This window comes from Diabrotica virgifera, chromosome 1 (genome assembly GCF_917563875.1).
Source record: "Diabrotica virgifera virgifera chromosome 1, PGI_DIABVI_V3a".
In the NCBI taxonomy this organism is placed as follows: Eukaryota; Metazoa; Arthropoda; class Insecta; order Coleoptera; family Chrysomelidae; genus Diabrotica; species Diabrotica virgifera.
This window is the reverse complement of record NC_065443.1, coordinates 284,107,005-284,128,830: the sequence shown is the minus strand read 5'-3', so window position 1 is coordinate 284,128,830 and position 21,826 is coordinate 284,107,005. Positions and strand designations below refer to the sequence as shown.

The following is a 21,826-nucleotide window of genomic DNA, read 5'->3' as shown; positions in this document are numbered from 1 at the left end:
CTAATGCTGCTGTACGGCGTAGATCTGGTGGAGCAATATTACTCAAAGTAGGCAGCCATCTCACTGGGGTTGATTTTATTGTTCCAGTGATTATTCTCATGGTTTGATTAAGTTGGACATCGATTTTGTTTGTATGTGCACTATTTAACCATACTGGTGCACAATATTCTGCCACTGAAAAAACCAAAGCTAGAGCAGAGGTCCGAAGAGTATCTGCAGAAGCACCCCAAGTTGTTCCAGCAAGTTTTGTTATTATATTGTTTCTTGTTCTCAGTTTACCGGCTGCGTTTGTAAGATGGCTTTTGAAGGTGAGTGTTCTATCAAGTGTGATGCCTAGATATTAGGGGTGGTTGTTATGTTTGATAGCTGCATCATTTAGAGTTACATTGAGGGTATCGCCCGCAAGTTGATTCGACAGGTGAAAGAGACAGGTTTCAGTTTTGCTTGTGTTAGGACGTAAGCGCCAGTTCTTAAAGTAGTTACTAAGTGTAGTTAGGTCCTCGTTTAGAGCTCGTTCTCCAGCTTCCTTACTATTATCTTGGAAGCCAATGGCCAGGTCGTCTGCATAAGCGAATTTTCTCGATTTTGTTTCAGGTATATCCGCCGTATAAAGGTTAAATAATAAAGGAGCTAGCACTGAGCCTTGAGGTAAGCCGTTGTTAAGTTTTCTAACGCTACTTCGTGCATCATTTATATATACTTGAAACAGTCTGTTAGTTAGTAGATTGTTTATCAGCTGGCAAGTTTTGAGACAGGGTATGATTTTCATCAACTTATAAATAAGACCCTCTCTCCACACAGTGTCATAGGCAGCCGTAAGGTCTATAAATGTTATGGCAGATTTTTCACGTCTTTCAAAGCCAGCTTCGATGAATGTAGTTAAGGACAGCACTTGGTCACAACAGCTTCGTCCTTTTCTAAATCCAGCTTGCTCAATTGGTACAGCGTCCTCAATGGTGTTACATATTCTATTATATAAGAGTCGTTCTAGTAATTTATAACAGCAACTGAGTAAGGCGATAGGCCGGTAACTTTCAGGCAGCTTGTTGTCTTTGTCAGGCTTCTGGATTGCGATAATTTTTGTTCTTTTGAATTCTGGGGGTAGCATAGCTGTAGTCACAATGTCGCTAAAGAATTCTTTGAGCCATTGTCTTGTTTTTGTACCAGTGTGGACTATAAACTCAGGATATACTCCATCGAAACCAGCTGCTTTTCCCGTTTTGGTTTGGTTAAGCGCTTCGTTTATTTCATCCAATGAGAAGGCACGTGAGTATTCTGATGATGCGGGGGTATTTGCTTTAAGTTGTTTAAGAGCTTTTTTTACCATCGATGTATGAGTTTTCTCAGATGGAGCTCGAGAGTTCTCAATTATTCTATTGGCTATCTTATTTGGCTCAATTGTTGATTTGTTTAAGTGTTGTGCTCTGCTTGCTTCGCCCAGTTTGCCGATCAGTCCCCATGCCTTCCGACTGGAACGGGAGAAATCAATATGTTCTACGGTAGATTTCCATTTATTAAGTCTAGTTGAATCCAGTGACTTGAGTAAGTTGTCACCGATTTCGGGATCTTCTGATTTCATAAATTCTTCATATAGTTTTTGGCTTTCTTCCGTCCAGCCTGGGATGTACTCCTTTCGAAAACCTCGGGGGATATGTTTTTGGCGATAGAGATAACCATTCCTAAAAAACGGTGGTAATTGTTGGCCTTCGGGTCAATGAAGCGAATGCAGGTGTCCAGCTCTTTGGCGTATTCAGGCCAATTTGCTTTGTTAAAATTCCAACGGGGTCTCGGCGTGGATTCAACGATAGAAATTTGTATGCCTATTTCGATTATGACAGGTCGATGTTGGCTGCGAGGGAAACTAGGCAGTACAGTTCGGGAGCTTGGGAGTGGTTGCAACTGTGAGTTACTCGAAACCCAGCATAGATCAGGGTTGTAGCCTTTCCGCCATCTTCTAGAAAAGAAAGTAGGTTTATCTTTCAGACTATGGATAAGGTGGATATTGTTTTCTTCGGCCCACTCCAGGAGTTTTTCCCCATTTTCATCATTGTTTTCATACCCCCATTTGTTGTGGTGACTGTTAAAGTCCCCTATGTAAACTGTAGGTTGGTTGCCCTCAGTTTTGATTACATTTATTGGCCATTTAGTTAATGGTGGTTTGTAGATGTTCTTTATGGTTATGTCATTCACTTCTGTAGAGATTATGGATACACTATTTTCGCAGCTGCAGTCCTTCACCTTGGAATTTTGTATACTGTTATTCACGTAAGTTGCAGTTCCGTAAACATTGCTGTAAGTGGCTCCAATCATGCTATATCCCGGAATTTTACCCCTCTTAATAAGCTCGGTTTCTGATGATGCGTGAGTTTCTTGAATGGCTATGACGTCGACGTTATTTTCGATTAGTATTTTTGAAAGAAATTCAGATTTTGATCTACTAATTCCCTCTATGTTTATTTGACATATACGGAGGGTTGGTCCGATACGTCTCGTCAAATGGTGTTGATAAACACCTTTGTAGTTTTCCATATTCCTATATGGAGATTCCTTTCCTTGCTTTTCTTTATCGTACTGGTTGCCAGGAGAGCTTAGCGGCTAGTTTGGCGTCCAAAAATTTTACTTAGTTACGTCATGACTTACCTATTCCCAAATTTTTGGTGCACTATTTCCATCATGAGCGTCACAAAAGAAATAATAAAAACCGCGAAGTTTACCCCTTATAACTACCCTTGTATCCCACTCTGGTTTCCGGCTCTGGGGATTTTACTTAGTTATGTCATGGTCTATCCATGGTCTTAGTTATGTCATATAATATCCTGGCTTGCTAACCTGAGAGCATGGTATAGAAATACCTCAACACAACTATTCCGTATAGCAACTAACAGAGTCATCATAGCCAGAATGATCGCCAACGTTCGGAACGGATAGGCACCCTAAGAAAAAGATGTCATGGTCTACTTATTCCCAAATTTTGGTGCATCTCAATCACGAACGTCGCAAAAACCCTTTATATTGTTTATATTCACCCCTACCCCCACCGCTTTGTCGGCCACGCAGCGTTCCGTCCCTAGATATTTTACTTAATTACGTCACGACCTACTTATTCCCAAATTTTGGTGCACTATCTCGATCATGAGCGTCACAAAAAAAAATAATAAAACCGCGACTTTGACCCCTTATAACTACCCTCGTCCCCCACTCTGGTTTTCGGTCGTTGGGGAAAGTCATGTACACAACTAATTCAACATATCCCCGTATAGTTTTTCCACATTACTTATCACGCACAAAATCCGCTTCTATCTCTCCGACTATTTAGTTTTTGAGAACAGTTGAATCGGGTTGCGTTTTCATAAAAATCGAATTTTCTTTATTTTCCGCAACTTTTCCAAGATAAAATTTTTACTCTAACGATCTGCAGTTATGCCTTATTTTTTCAGGTTTCTTATCGTGAAAACCAACAAATTTTCAAGTGGAGTGACATGGAAAATGACGGACAGTGACCTATTAACACTACATGTTTAGGCCATAATTAGCACACTGTACCCATAAGGGAACCAGTAGACCTTATGCCAAAATTTTTAAAAATATAATCAATACTCCTCTATCTACTCGTAAAATGGTATTAGGGAGAAAATCATCGCAGCACATGCGATTTTTTACAAAAGAAAATTCAATTTTTTAAATAAAATTCCCTAAGAGTCCCCACAGTTTTCACATTATTATTCATCTTTGTGTACTCTAAAGTCATAACGAATAAAATCGTGGTTGAACTTCGTCGGAAATCCGTCGGTTTAATTTCTCTATCTTTTAAATAACAGTCATTATTTTGCTGTCACCTAGAGTAAAATTACAATAAAAGAATAGCTTCTTTAACGTATGGATTAACAGGTTTTTATTGGAAAAAATATATTTTTCTTTAATATGTAACGGTCAGTACCACAAGTTGCCCTCCAATTCAACTGCTACAACCTACTAACTAAATAAGTAATATAAAATTGAGACTAACTGCGTATTCTTGAGAGTCAATAGGGATTCTTATCATATTCTAAATAAGTTTTCTATTACCGATACAACATTTTTTACTTTATTTTATCTTGTATATAAAAATCAATTGCTGTTCGTGTGTCTCGCTAAAACTCGAGAATGACTGGACCGATTTGGCTAATTTTGATGTTGAATTATTTGTAGAAGTTCAGGGAAGGTTTATACGGTTTTATATAGTCATTTTAGAAGTCACCAAAATTTTTACATATATATGTATAAAATGCTCTTTTTACAGTGTTTGTTGCCATACTCCTCCGAAACGACTTTACCGATTTTTATGAAATTTGGCAGGTATATTCAACCGGACTGGGAGTAGGCTGTTATCTATATTTCATACCCGTAACTCATAAGGGGATTACCCATGACGCCATAACTCTCACAATAATGACGTGAAAAATACGAAATTAAGTAGTTGGACTCCTTACCGAACAGAACCGTACTAAAAATTTTTCTCTAGCGCAATCGGTGTCCGAAATACAATATCTTAAGCCGTAGAAGTTTTCTGAGGACAGAAGAAGAACGAGCAATAAATTTCATTGAAGAAAAGTGCAACTGTTTAACTTTTGGACTTAAATTGGGCAAAATATGAATTCTTTAATTTTTCGAACCTTTCAAAAAATATCTCTTAACCGAACTTTTCTGACGAACGCCAAACAGGAGAAAAGTTCTGAGCACACGAAAGAACAAGCAGCAAATTATAAAATTTTATTTAATTTTAATTAATTTTGTTTAATTTTATTTAATTTTATTTAATTTTATTTAATTTTATTTAATTTTATTTAATTTTATTTAATTTTATTTAATTTTATTTAATTTTATTTAATTTTATTTAATTTTATTTAATTTTATTTAATTTAAGTATTTTACTTATTTATTATGTTTATTTAATTTTATTCAGTTTTATTTATTTTTCTTTACTTTTATTTCATTTTATTTAATGATATTTAATTTAAATTTAATTTTATTTTTATTAATTAACACCTATAATATAGTTGGACAACCCCGAACCCAATTATAAATACGGGGTTGTTTTGAATGTAAATAAAATAAAGCTGTTATATTAATTATAAGATAAACAAATTTAAGATTGTAACTGTTGCACTACAAACTTTATTTTGTTACTTCTAACTAAACTTTATTACTTCAAACATCATGTGTAATTCATTAAAAATAATAATAAAAACTCATTCATATCGAGCATTTTTTATTTATTAATTACGAATTCCTTTTGTTTATTTTAAGTTTATTGTATACAAAAGTTTGTTTTTATCTATTAAGGCAGTACGAATTCTGCCGGGTCAGCTAGTGTATTAATATTTATACAGATAAAATAAGGTTTGGAAACCTTGATCGTAGGAAAAAAACTATCTAAGTATATTCACTGTATTTCTATTTTTTAACTTGTCTCTAAATTATGTTTTATTGTTTCATTTATTTATTATTGATTTTCAGAGTAACATAAAATTTATATCTCTTGATTATTAGCTTTTATTGGACAATTTATTTTAGAACCCTTAAAATTAAAATTTACCTTTCATATAATGCCAACTTAACTGCAGTAAATTAAGTACTAAAGCTTTATAACTAAAGAATATTGCCACAATAATCGACCATTTGGAATAAAATAATCTACTGTTAAAAACATCAACAATGTTTTTTGTTTTAAAATTATGTAGGGTGTGAGAAAAAGGTAGGTCATAAATTAAATCACATATTCTGGGACCAAAAATAGTTCGATTGGACCTAACTTATAGTCCAAATAATGAAGCTTAAAATAGTACAAAACCTCGCAATTTTTACAGATTGGATCGATTTGCTTAAAAATTTGATAATAAGTAGTAGATAGTCCACGCATCAAAATATATATGATGCCGAAAGGCGCTTTTACCATGGGGGTGGTTGCCACCCCATTGTGTTGGTAAAAAAGTTCTAAGCAAAAAACGTTTTGTACATTTTTTTTTTGAGGAATAGTTTTCGATTTATTCGCTATCGAAGGTGTTAGTTTTATATCTAAAAAATCAATGCTTTTAATAAGTTTTCTGCTGATAACTCCAAAAGTTTTCGTTTTATCAAAGCAACTTTACTTAACAAAAATGTACCTTTTAAAAAATAAACAAAACCTATTTTTCAGACCAGTCCCTATTTTTTTCAGCGAAAAAGTGATCCGAAGCAACCTCCTAATCACCACTGTGATTAAAATTAGTCATAGGCCTTATTTGGTATTCTTTTTTTATGAATTATTAATAGGTTCTAGAAGTTTGACCGACTTAAAATGATTAGTTTTTTAAAAAAATTGAGTTAAAAGCGAATGACGAATTTTTGTAGTTTGGAAAAAAATGGCCTTATCTTCAGAATAGAAAGATTAGCATCAGAGATACGAAAAAATGTTTAAATATGAAATTGTAGCTTATTTAATCCCCAAGAATATGGTTTACAAAATTTTTTTCTATGGCAAAAATTGAGTGAATCGTAAATGAGTGTTATTGGAAAACATTGATTTTTTTATATCAAACTGACATTTTCGATAGCGAATAAATCGAAAACTATTAGTTTTATCAAAAAAAATGTAAAGAATATTTTTTACTTAAAATGAATGCTTCTATCAACTTTTGCGGTCAAAGTATAATAAAAAATTTCCACCTCCGAGATGGACTGCAACCACCGAACCACCCCCATGGTAAAAGCGCATTTCGGCATCATATAGATTTTGATCCTTGGACTATCCACTACTTATTCTCAAATTTTCAAGCAAATCGATCCATTCTGTAAAAATTGCGAGGCGAAAAGCTTCGGTTCCTGGACTATTACCTTAGTACAAACGTGCACATAAAAAAGTTGCAACCCTTACAAAATGAAAATCGATTTTTCTAATACATCGAATACTGATAGAGATTTTATATTGAAAATGGACATGTCGCTTTCTTATCGTAGGAATATCTTTAAAAAAATAACAGTGAAATGTGTGTACCCCATAAAAATTTTATGGCGGCTTTGTTCTCTTCCAATTAAATTATTATTGTGGTACCATTAGTTAAACACAATGTTTTTAAATCTATTTTGTCTCTTAGTACTTTTTCGATAATCCAGTTTTTATCATCAAGATGCGGCTTCCTTTTTAAGTTGTGTTTGAGTACCTAACAAAATGTAAATTATAAATCTATTTTCATATTATTAATTACCAGGTCTCTATAATCTTACTTAACCATGTACAAATATGTGGTGTGTGTTCATTTTGTAACTTCAAAGAGCTGTAACTTTTTTATGTGCACATTTGTACTAAGGTAAGTTAGGTTCAGTTGGACTATTTTTGGTCCGAGAATATGATTTCATTTATGGCCTACCTTTTTGTTACACGCTGTATATTAATAGCATAAAAATATATTTTCCTTCATAGAAATATGAAAATATCATTCTCCTTCTACAAGTTTCACAAATTTCTGCTGATGGGAGCAGGAAAATGGCATTTGCGACTTGAAAATTCATTTCTCAACTTCCTGTATTGCGTTTATGCGATAAGCATAGATTACTTCTCATTCATGATGGTTCAGCTGATATTGGTATCCATATATATGTATAGAGCCTGTCCTGAGAGAATTATGGAATTGTGCTGCTACTATGTCCAGTATACAAACGTATTGATCATGGGTTATCTAAGCAAGAGGCCCCAGATGAGACAGGTAAGCAAAAAATATACATTAAATATTTCAAATACAACACAGTATTGAGTATTGAGTGGATCACAGTACCCACTACTCAAGTCATTGATAGACATAAATGATAGGTAGATAATGAAGTAAAATTCTCACTTTGTCACAAAATAAACGACATCAGTTAGGTAATTGACGATGACACCTATTGACTCATGCCCCAATTTATATCCCTTATATCCCACCTTGCACCAAAAAGCTGCCTAATTTCAACACCAGTCTATGAAACTACTGCAAAAAGGAAACTATCACATAGTTTAAGTCACACCTAAAAGCAGTAAACGCATAGTCATATGCACCGACTCATTGTCATAGATTCACTCAGTAAGAACCTAAAGCTCACAACACTCAATAGTTAATGATATATATACTGTTGTATAATTTTTATGGGAAAAATTTAGAAAATAAATTTATATCAGAGACCACGAGATCATATATTTTCATCTCCCTGTATATGACCAAAAATTATAAATATTATAATTTAGTTAGTAAACAGTGTTTTCGCGGAAAGTGAAATCGTTAAGTGATTTGTTAATGTTTCTTTAAACAGACATACAATTATGCGGTTAAAATTAGAAAGTACATTTATTTCGCTTTAGAATGAACAATGACGTTTTATAAATGTTTCTTAGAAGGATAGGCAGTAAACAAATTTATTGAGTTTAGAATATAAGGCTTTTTGTTTAGCATTTTGAAACAACGAAAGTAATTTGGTGTCTCCTAGAATTTAACAAAATGGAAAAGTTGTATACAAAATAAATTGGTTCTTAAGAAATGAAAATATGGATGTATTGGGTAGAGAGGATGTTTGTGATTGGCGGAGAAAGATAGATGGTGGGGATGAGAGTGTTGAGTGTAATTTTTGAGGGGAGAAAAAATGGTCACTGTGTAAGGAGTATAGTCCAGTTTTTAAAAAGTGAGAAGTCGGTGTAAAGAGATGAAATTGGCATTTGCGAGCAGAATCGTGGTGAAACGAAATCGTTGACCGAGTTGAGAAGTTAATTTTCCTTGTGTCCGAGGAGATTCCTGTTTTCTGTCTAGAACGAGTAGCCGGTTGGTATCAATTTGCACAAGATATCGAGCATAGAGAAAACTGAGTAGAGAATTCTAGCGAGTCCTGTTTGTTTGTTTGTGAAGCAGTTTGGACGAGAAGGACCTTTCGCAACATCCTAGAAGCACGTGTGGGAGAATCAAGGACTACGCAATCCGGGAGAAGAAATAAAGAAGAAACAAAAAGGTTAGTCAAGTTATTTGTGAAACGGAGAGAGTTGTTTTATATCCACACCATATTTGCTTATTTTAATATTGAAGAGTTCTGTAGCATAATTTAGTCATTCCAAATTTTAAAGAAAAAATAAGTAATCAATTCAAAAGGAAAAAAGTAAATTTTATTAATTTTTGGTAGAATAGTCTAAAGAATTATTTAAATAATTTTTTTTAAACAAAGGAGATATCAGAATTAAAGCTTAATTTATTAGATGAGAAATAGTTGCAACAAATTTGAATTTTACTATAATTTTTAAATCTTATATTTATGGTATATTGGATAAATAAAAAATATTTATAACATTTATATGACATCCAGTGTGTTTAATTTCCCTGTTTTGTCCCTGGATGAAGTAAGCAACTAGAGATACTAGAAGCCACAAACCGAAGGTAATGCATTAAAATTAAAATAGCCCTGAGAATAAAATTTATTAGAAGATTTAATTTAATTTTGGTTTTGTTTTACATAAGTGACAATTAAAATAATTAAGTAATTAATCAAAATAAAAATTTGCTGATCAATGTCATAACAGAGAAAAATACAGAGCATAACAATACACTAATACACCATCACTGTCACCAGCTAATAACTAGATGGCCCTCAATCTCCATAATCTGGGTTCTTTCACACGTCGTTGACACTTGTAACGAAAAAGAAGATCAAGTACCTAGCCAAAAAAAAAACTAGTTGTTCCAATATTCGAAAAAATACATTTTATCAAGATATAAAATATATCTTCAACAGTCGGTATCGGATTTTTTGGATATTGGAAATGTTTCACCATCAAAGATGCAATTTTCACAGTCGCAGTCGCAAATGCATTGAGTGTAGTAAAAAAAGATTTTTTCTACCTAACTCTACCGAAAGTATACTTTTCCGGACCTGATTGTAGGGAGCAAAGTCTTACCTTTCCTTTCTAGGGAGTAAAAGTGACGTCATGGTATTTCATTCATGAAATATAACTTATTGACGCCCTGTAAAATATCTATTTTGTATTACGTAAGTGTCTATACATTTTAACATTTATTTATAAAACACCCTGTATTTTGCAGAGTTGTAAAAACAGCAAATTGGTATTTTGATTTAACAATGTTTAGATTAATAATTATTTGATTTATATTTAACAGTTGACAGTTATACTGTACCTACTTGTTAGTTTTAGTAGTTATCTAATACATTGTGTTAGTTAGTTACATAAATAAAATGATTTAAAAATGAAAAAAAAAATGTGTGTGTACTTTGTACGCACGTAAGAAGATATTCTTCTATTATATAATAGGTAATTTAAACGAAGTAAATATACTTAAAAGGTTATTTGTATTTTATTTAAAAATCAAACTAACTTTCTTATCTACCACTTTCAAAAATTTTTTATTAAAACAACCAAAAATAAAAAAAACAATATGAATCGCCCAGGAATTGAACCCGCGTAATTCCAATCTCAGAGCTAACGCATTACCCACTACTCCAGCGAGGCCCTAGGAATTGACATGTAAGTTTCGGATATAATTACACGACACGGTGACATATAGTGTAAAAATGTTATGCTTACATAATATTTTATTATTTTACTACACAGAAACACAAATCCAAAAACACAAGAATTATAATAAATAATACATTTCCTAAAAACACTAATATATTCTTTTAATGACTTATTTGCACGGTTACAGATACATACATACCTATCTTGAAAGATTAGCAATGAACTACATACTATCAGAACTACATACTGTCAGTGTACGCAGGCGCGCAGATTTATGTACAATTTTACCCTCAATCGATTCGCCGCTAAAGAAGAATATCTTTAAAAATTATATAATAATATACTTAGAATCATAAAATCTATAAAAAAATAAAAAAACAACAACTTGCTTGGGGCTTGAACCCACTTCACGTCTAGCGCGCCGTAGGTAAGTTTAAGCCATTTCAAACTGCACCACATTCGCGTATACGTCATGTGGGAATATACACAAACTAAACGTTTACACCATAAACTTATATGAATTTAATAAAATTATTAGTTTGATTTTTGTCAAATTAAAATACAACAAAATATAGAGTAAGAAAACGATATATTAGATGAAGATTTGTAGAAAGTTTGTTCGTAATCAGATTATGTAAATTAAAGCATTGCCTACTAATAGGTAACTACATTTTTTTTACATTTTCCAAATAGATAGGTATTGAAACTATTAGGTATTTCCAACTGAAACATTTAGAATTACGTACTTGTCGCTTTTCAAAACTATTTAAAAAGTCACTATAATTATAAATTTGATTTTATTTCTGTCCTCACAACAATAAAAACTAATGTATACAACATTTTTGTTTACCGATAACCTCCATATTGAACAATTATTGACAGATCATTTCAACACCCAATCAGAGCCCGTATAAGAACTAATACCATACTGTCGGTGTGCACAAGCGCGCGGATCAATAAAATTTTACTCTCAATCGATTCGCCGCTAAAGAAGAATATCTTCAAAAATGACTTGTTAATTAAGGGAGGTAGAAAAACCATATGTATAACATGGGAGTAGAGTGCCTTTTCCTCCCTTGAATGATTACTGCCCTCCACTCGGGAGGAAAAATAGCACTTTCCTCCCTTGTTATACAAATACCTATTTAACGAGCTTTTTACAAAATAATAACCCTAAAGGGAAATGAAATCATCATAGAATATGATGGTAAAGAAACTGACGTAGTTGAATTAAAAAATGCATTAATACCCCAGGCTTTGGGTGAAAAATAGGTCGATTTCAGGATATAATTCAGGAATTTTTGAAACCTATCAGGTGTTGTAAAGGACGATGCCAGGAATAACTTCTACTAAAATGTAACCAAAAATAGTGTGCGCTTTTTTTTATTGCGATTTTCATTTGTTAAATTTGCATTATTTATAATTTGATTATTCTGCAGCTTAGGATATTGACTTTAGAGAAAAACTTTTTAATAGAAAGTTGTAGTAAATTAAAAAACCTACAATTTGAGGTACGGTAAGTTTAATTTGGTTAATTGATTATTGCAAAACAGCCTGCGAAAGCTACAAAATGGCCGTTTTTACAATTGCATTATTTATTGTACAAATAATTTTTTTTATTTTTTAAATCTTTAACATGAAGATCTTTCAATTCCAAACATAAAAAAAATTATAAAGCCAGATTAACGGATTTGTTGTTTAGATATTATAAATTGTTTATTCCAAGAGGTCAAATGTCGAAGGCTATAACTTTTTGAAAAAAAAAATCGTAGAGAGTAGGTGAAACATCTAATCTCCTTCTAAAGAGTTATATTTTCATATTCTGATGTAAATAAATGCGTAAAACATTTTTAAACCTCTAATTTTTGGGTTTGAAAATAAGGGGGCAAATTTCGTTATAAACATTTATCCGCGCGGTCGGAAAATTTTTACGTAACTTGTATTAAATTTTGACAGAAAACAATTTAATTATATTACCATTATAAAACACAGTCCATTTACCACTGTATTTGTTTTCCTTGATAAACTTTTATATGTGAAATTTTATTTCTGAAGAAATAATATTACAACAATACATATACAGGGTGTCCAGAAACTCTACCGACAAACGAAGACAGAAGATTCTTCAGATAATTTTAAGACAATTTAACCCTATTCACTTAATCCGAAAATGCTTCCTAAGCCAAGCCGCACGCCAAAGAAACATGAAGCGAAAAACATGAAACATGAAACGAAAAACATGTTTCATGAAAAGAAAACACTGCTAAACAAATCTCAAAGTCCGCCTACCAATGAAACGAGTGTGATTCATGCTCATGACACATTTTTATTTTCGGAGAGTTTAATAAATGGCCGGACATATATTTGTTTAGCAGTGGTTTATTTCCATGAAACGTAATTTACGTTTCATGTTTCTTTGATGTGCGGCCTGCCTAAGGGAGCTAGAGCCCTTTGAAGATTGCGTCTTGTAATGAGTTTTTCTTAAATACCTCCAGAACGCTTCTATTTAGAAAAACAAAAATTGGTACGTGTATTTATCTTCCAGAGATAAATCTATTCCATCCTTTGCGAATTTTTAGTACCGATCATAGGCGTCCGTTTTGGGCAGGGTAACGGTTATTTTATCGCATAACTTTTTTGTCTTTAATTTTTAAGCATTTTTGATACTACATTATTAAATTGTGAGGTATTCTTGTGCTAAAAGGTACTCTTGTTTTAAGCCTATAGGACACACCGTTTTCTAGGAAAATCAATTTGAAAATGTTTCGTTTTTTAAATAAAAAAAAATTCCAAAAAAACCTATTTAGACAGACGAAAACTGGTACATTTATTTGTATTCCATAGATAAATCGATTTCATTAATTGCGAATTTCTAGTACCGCTCATAGGCGTCCGTTTTGGGTAGTCAACAGTTATTTTATAGCGTAACTTTTTTGTCTTTAATTTTTAAGCATTTTTGACACTAGATTATTAAATTATGAGGTATTCGAGTACTAAAATTTACTCTTGCTTTAAGTTAGTAAAATACATCGTTTTTTTTGAAAATTTTTTTCAATTTTTTTCCCAATTCCCAAAACGAAAAACTTTCAAATCCATTTTTCTAGAAAACGGTGTGTCCTACCGACCCAAAGTAAGAGTACCTTTTAGTACTAGAATACCTCACAATTTAATAAGCCAGCGTCAGAAATGCTGAAAAGTTAAAGACAAAAAAGTTATGCGATAAAATAACCGTTGCCCTACCCAAAACGGACGCCTATGACCGTTACTAGAAATTCACAAGAGATAGAATGGATTCATCTCTGGAAAGTAAATATGCTTACCAATTTTCGTTTTCCTAAATAGAAGCGTTCTGGAGTTATTTAAGAAAAACTAATTACATGACGCCATCTTCAAAGAGCTCTAGCTCCCTTAGGAAGCATTTTCGGACTAGGTGAATTGGGTTAAATTATCTTAAAATTATCTAAAAAATCTCATGTCTTCGTTTGTCGGTAGAGTTTCTGGACACCCTGTATATGAAATATATAACTATATTTTTAATTTGTTCATTGTTATATAAATAAAATAATAATAATGTTACTTCTTACTATAATATACAAAACTTTTTCTTCTTGTAGTGACTATTCTTTTTGGATTTCACATATAAAAGTTTATCAAGAAAAACAAATACAGTGGTAAATAGACTATATATTATAATGGTAATATTATTAAATTGTTTTCTGTCAAAATTTAATACAAGTTACGTAAAAATTTTCCGAGCGCGCGGATTTGAAGCGAGCCGGGCGATTTGCAAAATTCGGCCGCTTGCAAAAGCATCGATTTCAAAAATAATTTTTAATAATTAAATGTAATTATATTTTATAATAAATTTTATTTTAAGATAATATAAGTCTTTCTTTAGTCAATGACTGTAAAATAATTTCTTAATTGTTATAAATAAAGGCACTACGATTTAAGAAGAAAAAAAACAATTATCTCGGCTTCAGTTGGTTGTAGAAAATTTTAATTTTTTTATAAATCTTCGTTTCGTCTTCAGCAACAATAATCTGTAAGTTAGAAACTCATAGGATATACAGGGCCGCTTCAGCTCTAAATGTTTATAACGAAATTTGCCCCCTTATTTTCAAACCCAAAAATTATCTCAACTTCAGTTGATCGTAGAAATTTTTTATTTTTTTATAAATCTTCGTTCCATCTTCAACAACAATAATCTGTAAGTTAAAAACTCATAGGATGTAAAGTGCCGCTTCAGCTCTAAATGTTTATAACGAAATTTGCCCCCTTATTTTCAAACCCAAAAATTAGAGGTTTAAAAATGTTTTACGCATTTATTTACATCACATTATGAAAATATAACTCTTTAGAAGGAGATTGGATGTTTCACCAACTCTCTACGATTTTTTTTTCAAAAAGTTATAGCCTTCGACATTTGATTTCTTGGGATAAACAATTTATAATATCTAAGCAACAAATTCGTTAATCTGGCTTTACATTTTTTTATGTTTGGAATTGGAAGATCTTCATTTTAAAGCTATAAAAGATAAAAAAAAACATTATTTATACAATATATAATGCAATTGTAAAAAACGGCCATTTTGGAGTTTTCGCAGGCTGTTTTGCAATAACCAATTAACGAAATTAAACTTACCATAGCTCAAATTGTAGGTTTTTTAATTTACTACAACTTTCTATTAAAAAGTTTTTCTCTAAAATCAATATCCTAAGCTACAAAATTAAAAATCATTAAAAATTGCAAATTTAACAAATGAAAATCGCAATAAAAAAAAGCGCACATAATTTTTGGTTACATTTTAGTAGAAGTTATTCCTGGCATCGTCCTTTACAACACCTGATAGGTTTCAAGAATTCCTGAATTATATCACGTTTTTTCACCCACAGCCTGGGGTATAATGAGCAACACCGATGAGTTTGAGGAAATTGATTACACAACAACGGCATTATCATCAAACTAGTCTTGAATGAGTTCGGTACATCATAACTTGATTTATTCAAAAATAAAAGTCAAGACAAAGAAAATGATGGAATGGTATCAATAAAGAGATTAATTCACCAGGAGGCTGACGGAAGCTGCGCTAATGTTCGATTAGAGCAGACTATTCTGAGCAACGGGAACCTTCAGACCTCGTCGACATTTTGAACTTGCTCAGAATATTTTAGAAGATTAAAGGCAATCGAATCATCTACATGCCAATGTTGATTTTTTTTTTTTTTTTTAATTAGTGTAGAAGTCTATTAATGTAGAATAAATTAGAATAGAATAGAATAGAAATATGCTTTATTGTCACTGAAAATTTTTACAATTTTATGGACAAAGCTTACATACAGTCAAAAGAAAACATAATATTAATAACAAATAACAACTACAATTTACTAAAATTAGATAAATCGTCAATATATGTACAGTATAATATAAGATATAAAAGCCAAGACAAAAGCAATTTATTGCAAAATTTATATAAATTGCAAATTGAACATACTTACAACAAATAAAATAAAATACATAAGGAACTAACAAGTTTATGCTACTGCGTATGAAACCCAATTTTCATAGTTATTCATTAAGAAATTCTTCTATTGAATAGTATGGTCCTTTAGATAGATAGGCTTTTGTCATTTTACGGAACTTTGGGAAAGATGTTGCAGATTTAAGTTGTAACGGGAGATGGTTGTACAGTTTCTTTGCAGAATATAATATAGATTTCTTTACTAACTCAGTGGATGGAATCGGTAAATAAATGTCAAAGATTGAATTTCTGGTGGAGTAAAGATGATTGGGCCTTGCTAGAAAGACATGAAGGTGTTTACGAATTAAACAAACCGTTTCTAGAATATATAAAGATGGAAGTGTTAAAATTCCGTGATCTTTGAAGTAACTTCTGCAATGTGTAGATCTTCTGAGGCCAAACAGATATCTTATTGCTCCTTTTTTCAATTTAAAAATAACATCAAATTGAGCAGCTGTACTAGAACCCCAAAAAGGAAGACCATATCGAAGATGAGACTCGAACAACGAAAAATATGTTATTTTAGAAGATGCTAAATTGAGTTCCCTTGAGACAGATCTTATTGAGAGCCCCTTTATAGGATAATGCTACTGTTTTATTTACGTTAAAAGAGAGTAAATTAGAGTCAGACCAGGTCTTTATCGTCAGTAGATCCGAAGTTATAGTTTCATGAAGAGATGCAATAGTTGAGTTGCTCCAAGTGATACTGGTATCAACAGCAAAAAGAAAAATTTTCCCATCGATTTTTAAATTACTGATGTCATTTATAAAGATAAGGAACAGAAGAGGACCCAATACTGAACCTTGTGGTACTCTACATACAATGTTTTTGAGACTAGAGTCAGTATCATTTGCTCTAACTAGTTGTTTCGTATTATTCAAGTAGGATTGTAACCAATTTAAAGAAATACCTCGAATTCCATAGAAATTTAGTTTTGTAATCAAGATGTCGTGATTTACACAATCAAAAGCTTTAGCATAGTCGCAGAAAACAGTGGCAGTATAAAGATTATTGTTTAGTGCTTCGTAAACCTCATGTAGTACAGAAAACATGGCATCAGTGGATTTTGTGATAAAATGTTGTTATCAACGATAAAGGACATAAGTCGAGTTTTAATGAGTCTCTCAATAATTTTGGAGAGTACCGGTAGTAAGGCAATATGTCTATAGTTGTAGGCATCAGATTTTTCACCACCCTTATGAAGAGGAATAATAATGGCTGTCTTTAGGCACTCTGGAAATTTACCTTTTTCGAAGGAATCATTAACTAGAGATACGAGGATTTCCAACACATTTTCTGTGAGATTAGAGAAAATTTTTATAGATAGTCCATCAGTACTACAAGATGATTTGCTTTTGATACTGTTGATTGTTTGGATCAGTTCAGAGTTATCGACCGGTCTTAAAAAGAATGAATTCGAGACCTTTCTTGAGTTAGGGAGATAGGAAATGGGATCTTGTTGCGGCAAAATAGTTGATGTTATATTTTTACTCACATTAACGAAGTAGTCGTTTAGACTTTCAGGATTTGGAAGGGAAAATGATTGAGCTGTGTGAGTTTTATTTCGAAGATCGTTTATTATAGACCAAGTTTCTTTTGCAACACTTTTAGAGCTTCGCAGACGATCTTGATAATAGGCTTTTTTAGCTGATTTGACAAGTTTTAGATATGTTGTCCTGTACTTCGTGATATATTCAGTGACAGAAACATTGGTAGTAAATTTCTTGATATATATTAGTGAACGCATATTTTTGGCTGATATGCGAATACCTTTCGTAACCCAAGGTTTCCGATGTTTTCGCTCAATAGGGATTAAAGGAAATGCCTTATTGAAGATGCGGAGTAGCTTATCTAGAAAAACACAGAAATTATAGTCCACGTCTATAGAAGGAAAGTGTCACTCAGAAGTTAAGCATAAATTATGGAATTTACGAAAATTCTGGGTGGAAAAAATCCTACCTAAACGACGGGTTTTTGAGGAGGGTTTGCTGAAGATGTTAAACTTCGTATACACTGCTTCATGATCAGATAGTCCCGCATTAATAACTGTAGAGCAGACATCAAGTGGTGAGAAATCGGAGACAATATAATCAATTATGGTAGATGTAGATTTTGTAATCCTTGTAGGAGAGTTAACGTGCATTGAGAGACCATACGATTCAAATATGTTGGCCAGGGACACTTGGGTAGCACAAGCAGCAGCATAATTAATGTTAAAATCACCGTATAGAATTTTTCTGCTTTTATGAGGCAGGTCATCTAACAAATTTAGAAATTTGTTTTTTATTATATATCTTTTTATATAATTTAAAATTCAGTTTAAACTAATGAGATTTTTTATCGTTTTATAGTAGGTACATATGGTTCATACAGTATAAACACTGTTGCACTTCGTCCGCATCATAGCAAGTCACGTCACATAATAACAACACGAACTATTTAAGTCGTAGATCTTTTTGTAATTTGGCAACAACGTCAACTAGATCTCTGACGTAGATAACGACGTGCAACGGTATTTATAGTGTACCAACCATATATATGTATATATTAGGGTAGTGCGAAAAAAGTCAAGTTGATAATACCGTATCGCTATAGTGCGGAAAAGTTTCGATTGGTAATTACAAGAAAAACAAAACAAAAATTATTCAAATCGGACTTTATCTTCCGATCCCGCAACGGGCCTAAAGATTATGAAAAAAAAATGAAATTTTACCTTTTCTTCGGAAATTTTTATTTATTCTCCATGCACGTTTTATTTATCGCTATAATAAAATTTATTTACAGTTTGCATGGTTAAGTAATAAAACAACAGTTTTACGCATCTAACGAATATCTTCCGATCCCGCAAGGTCAATCAAAATCTATAAATATTTGAAATTTTCGATGATTTTGATAAATTAAAAAATATTTAGTTATCTCATTTTTCTCCTACATTGTGAAGGTTTTCGCTTGTTTATATATTGTATGACAATACTTAAACAACCCAGAACTCACAACGAGGAGGTGGTTGCACTTCTAGCTCCACACACACCCTTCTCTCCAACCAACCAATGAGTGTGATTTTTACATTACTTACATAGTAAATTTTTTTTCATGCTTGTATCCAGCTTTTAAACATCAACTTTGTATTGTGATTTGGTGGTAGAATCTGGCAACATGGACCTTGATTTAAGTGTTGTCCTTATGAATCCATCTCTTGATTGGGGCCCACATACATTAGACCAGGGGTGACCAACTTAATCGGACTCAAGATCTACTGTCTGCCTTTCTAATTATCTGGGATCTACTGACTAGGAATTTTTGTAGTATTTAGGACGGGAATAGATAGGTAGGTAGATAATTTTTTCTTGCCATCGATTGACTGACCTAGAGGTCGCGATCGACGGGTTGGCCTATCCTGCATTAGACGATGCTTCCGTGACCAACTTTAGGCACCTCTCATCAGCTTGCGTATGTCAGGGATAGTTTTGCACATTCTAGTCTGGTATGTCACCCGATGTAATGCAAGAACTTATCCCTTCATTTGACACTTCGAAGAAGTGGTGGAGAAGATAGTTTTGCAACAGTCTGCAATAGTTTTGCAACATTATATTTCAGTCTATTATTTCAGTTTAGTCCCGTGCTTCAAAATTTCAAGTAGTAGGGAGAAAGGAAACACATTAGAGAGCTAGGGCTAAGGAGAGTGTTAAAAGCCGGATAGACTAAAGCCAAGGGCAAACGTATTAGAAATTTCATCCCTCCTACTTTAAATTTTGAAGCACAGGACTACACTGAAATATTAGATTGGAATGTTGCAAAACTATCTTCTCCACCATTTCTTCAAAACGTTTCAAATGAAGATATAAGTTCCTACATTATATCAGACAACACACCAGACTGGAATGTACAAAACCATCCCTGTCATACGCAAGCTGTCTAGCGGTACGTAGAGTTGGTCACGGAAGTATCGTTTAATGTATGTGGGACCCAATCAAGAGGGGTCTACCCCAAAATCCCGACGGCCAGAATCCCGACAGGCCAGAATCCCGACAGGTTTGATAAGTTTCTTTTTAACATATAATTAAATTTATTTCTTGTTTTTTATTTTTTGTTACTAAATAAAAGTATTTTGTATTAAAAGTATTCACAAAAGTCGGAATTTTTAATTATGCGAGGATTGTTGCATGTCGGGATTCTGGCCTGTCGGTGTTTTGGCCGTCGGGATTTTGGCTGTCGGGATTTTGGGCGGCACCGAATCAAGAGATGGATTCATCAAGGCAACACTTAAATCAAGGTCCATGCTGCCAGATTTAACCACCAAATCAAAATTCAACGTTGACGTTTAAAAGCTGGATACAAACACAAACAAATGAAAAAGACATGTACTATGTAAATAATGTAAAAACCACACACTCATTGGTTGTATGGAGAGAAGGGTGTGGGTGGAGTCATGGGCGCCCGCAGGATTTTTTTTCAGGGGGGGCAAAATAAAAAACTGTTGTATGTAATACTTATATTTTTAAAACGTTAAAACAAAATATTGCAACTTCTTTTAGGAACAAATAACAAAACCACGAAAGCAACTCTTAAAAAATACAAAACAAAATATTATAATAAATGTTATTAATGCTAAAAGGTAATAAAAGTAATACCTAAAAGTAATACAAAATAGCATGCAATTTTATTCTTAACTAAAAACCAGTCTTCTGTTATTTTGACAAAATTCGTCTAGTATTTTAGTGGAAAAATTGGAAATATTTAATAGACGATTTCGATGGATACTCAACAATGCTAGCCCAACAAGTCTATCTTGTCCCATTGTAGCTCTTATCCACGTTTTAATCCTGCGTAAGGTGCTAAAACTCCGTTCAATTGTGCAGGTAGTACACGGCAAAGTAAGTAGAAGAATGCACCTATCTTTGATAGCAGGAAAAAATTTACAGTGCTGAATAAGATCTTCAATGGTTATGTTCTCAGCTATTTGAGATTGAGATAAATACTCTTTCCAAATATTTAATTCGCTTTCCAAATTCTCAATGTTGTATAGATTTCCTACCTTAATTGCGAAAGATTTAACATCTAAAGATTTTATATTTTTTGGTAAAATATTAAACAAAGAGAAGGCGACTTCATGTTCTTTAGAAAATATTGTTTTTAAGGCAAGAATCAGATGATCTAAATATGGTATAAATATAGATTTTCTAAAATAATCTTCTGCTGAATCAGATTCATAGTTAGATCTATGAATTTGTCGACCGCAAATTCGTGGTTTTCCCACTTCTATGTTGAGGGTCTCACAGATAGATAATGCATAGGAAAAAATGTCTGCAAAATTTGAATCAACCTCTGAGCGCTGTTTTTCACAAGTCCTGGTAATTAAATTTATGTGGTGATGAACATCTACAAAATTAATTGAAATACCTTGTAGCGTATTTGCAATGGGCTCTAAAATATTTGAATATTTACTTGCCACAACTAGACAAATAACAAACGTAAAGGAATTTAAGGCTATAACTGAGCTGCTCTTTTTGTAGTAGAAGAGTTCATTAAAATTTGCCCAGTTTTTATATCAAAAAGTGTTTTAAATATTATTTTAAAATTTTCAGCAAAAATCCGCAAAGATTTATATTTAGCTGACCAACGAGTTTCACAAAACAAAGGTATATTGGGAATTAGGTTTCTTCTTAGAGTACTCTCTCTAAAAAATACTATTACGTCTTTAACAGTACCTATTGTATTTCGAATTTCAACTATTTTACTAATGTCGTTTATGACTAAATTTAACCTATGGGAGGCACAATGAAAATAGAATGCTTTTTT

General features: G+C 32.5%; 1 protein-coding gene across 1 annotated transcript in view; it reads left to right on the top strand.

Annotated features, from left to right (window-relative positions):
* Nucleotides 1–7,444: 7,444 nt before the first annotated feature.
* LOC126884852 (odorant receptor Or2-like) overlaps nucleotides 7,445–21,826 on the top strand; it is a 42,853-nt gene continuing 28,471 nt past the window's right edge. The window contains exon 1 of the mRNA XM_050651171.1: nucleotides 7,445–7,721. Coding sequence (XP_050507128.1) covers nucleotides 7,488–7,721 — 234 coding nt within the window. The 5' untranslated portion in view covers nucleotides 7,445–7,487. The remainder of the gene's footprint in view (nucleotides 7,722–21,826) is intronic.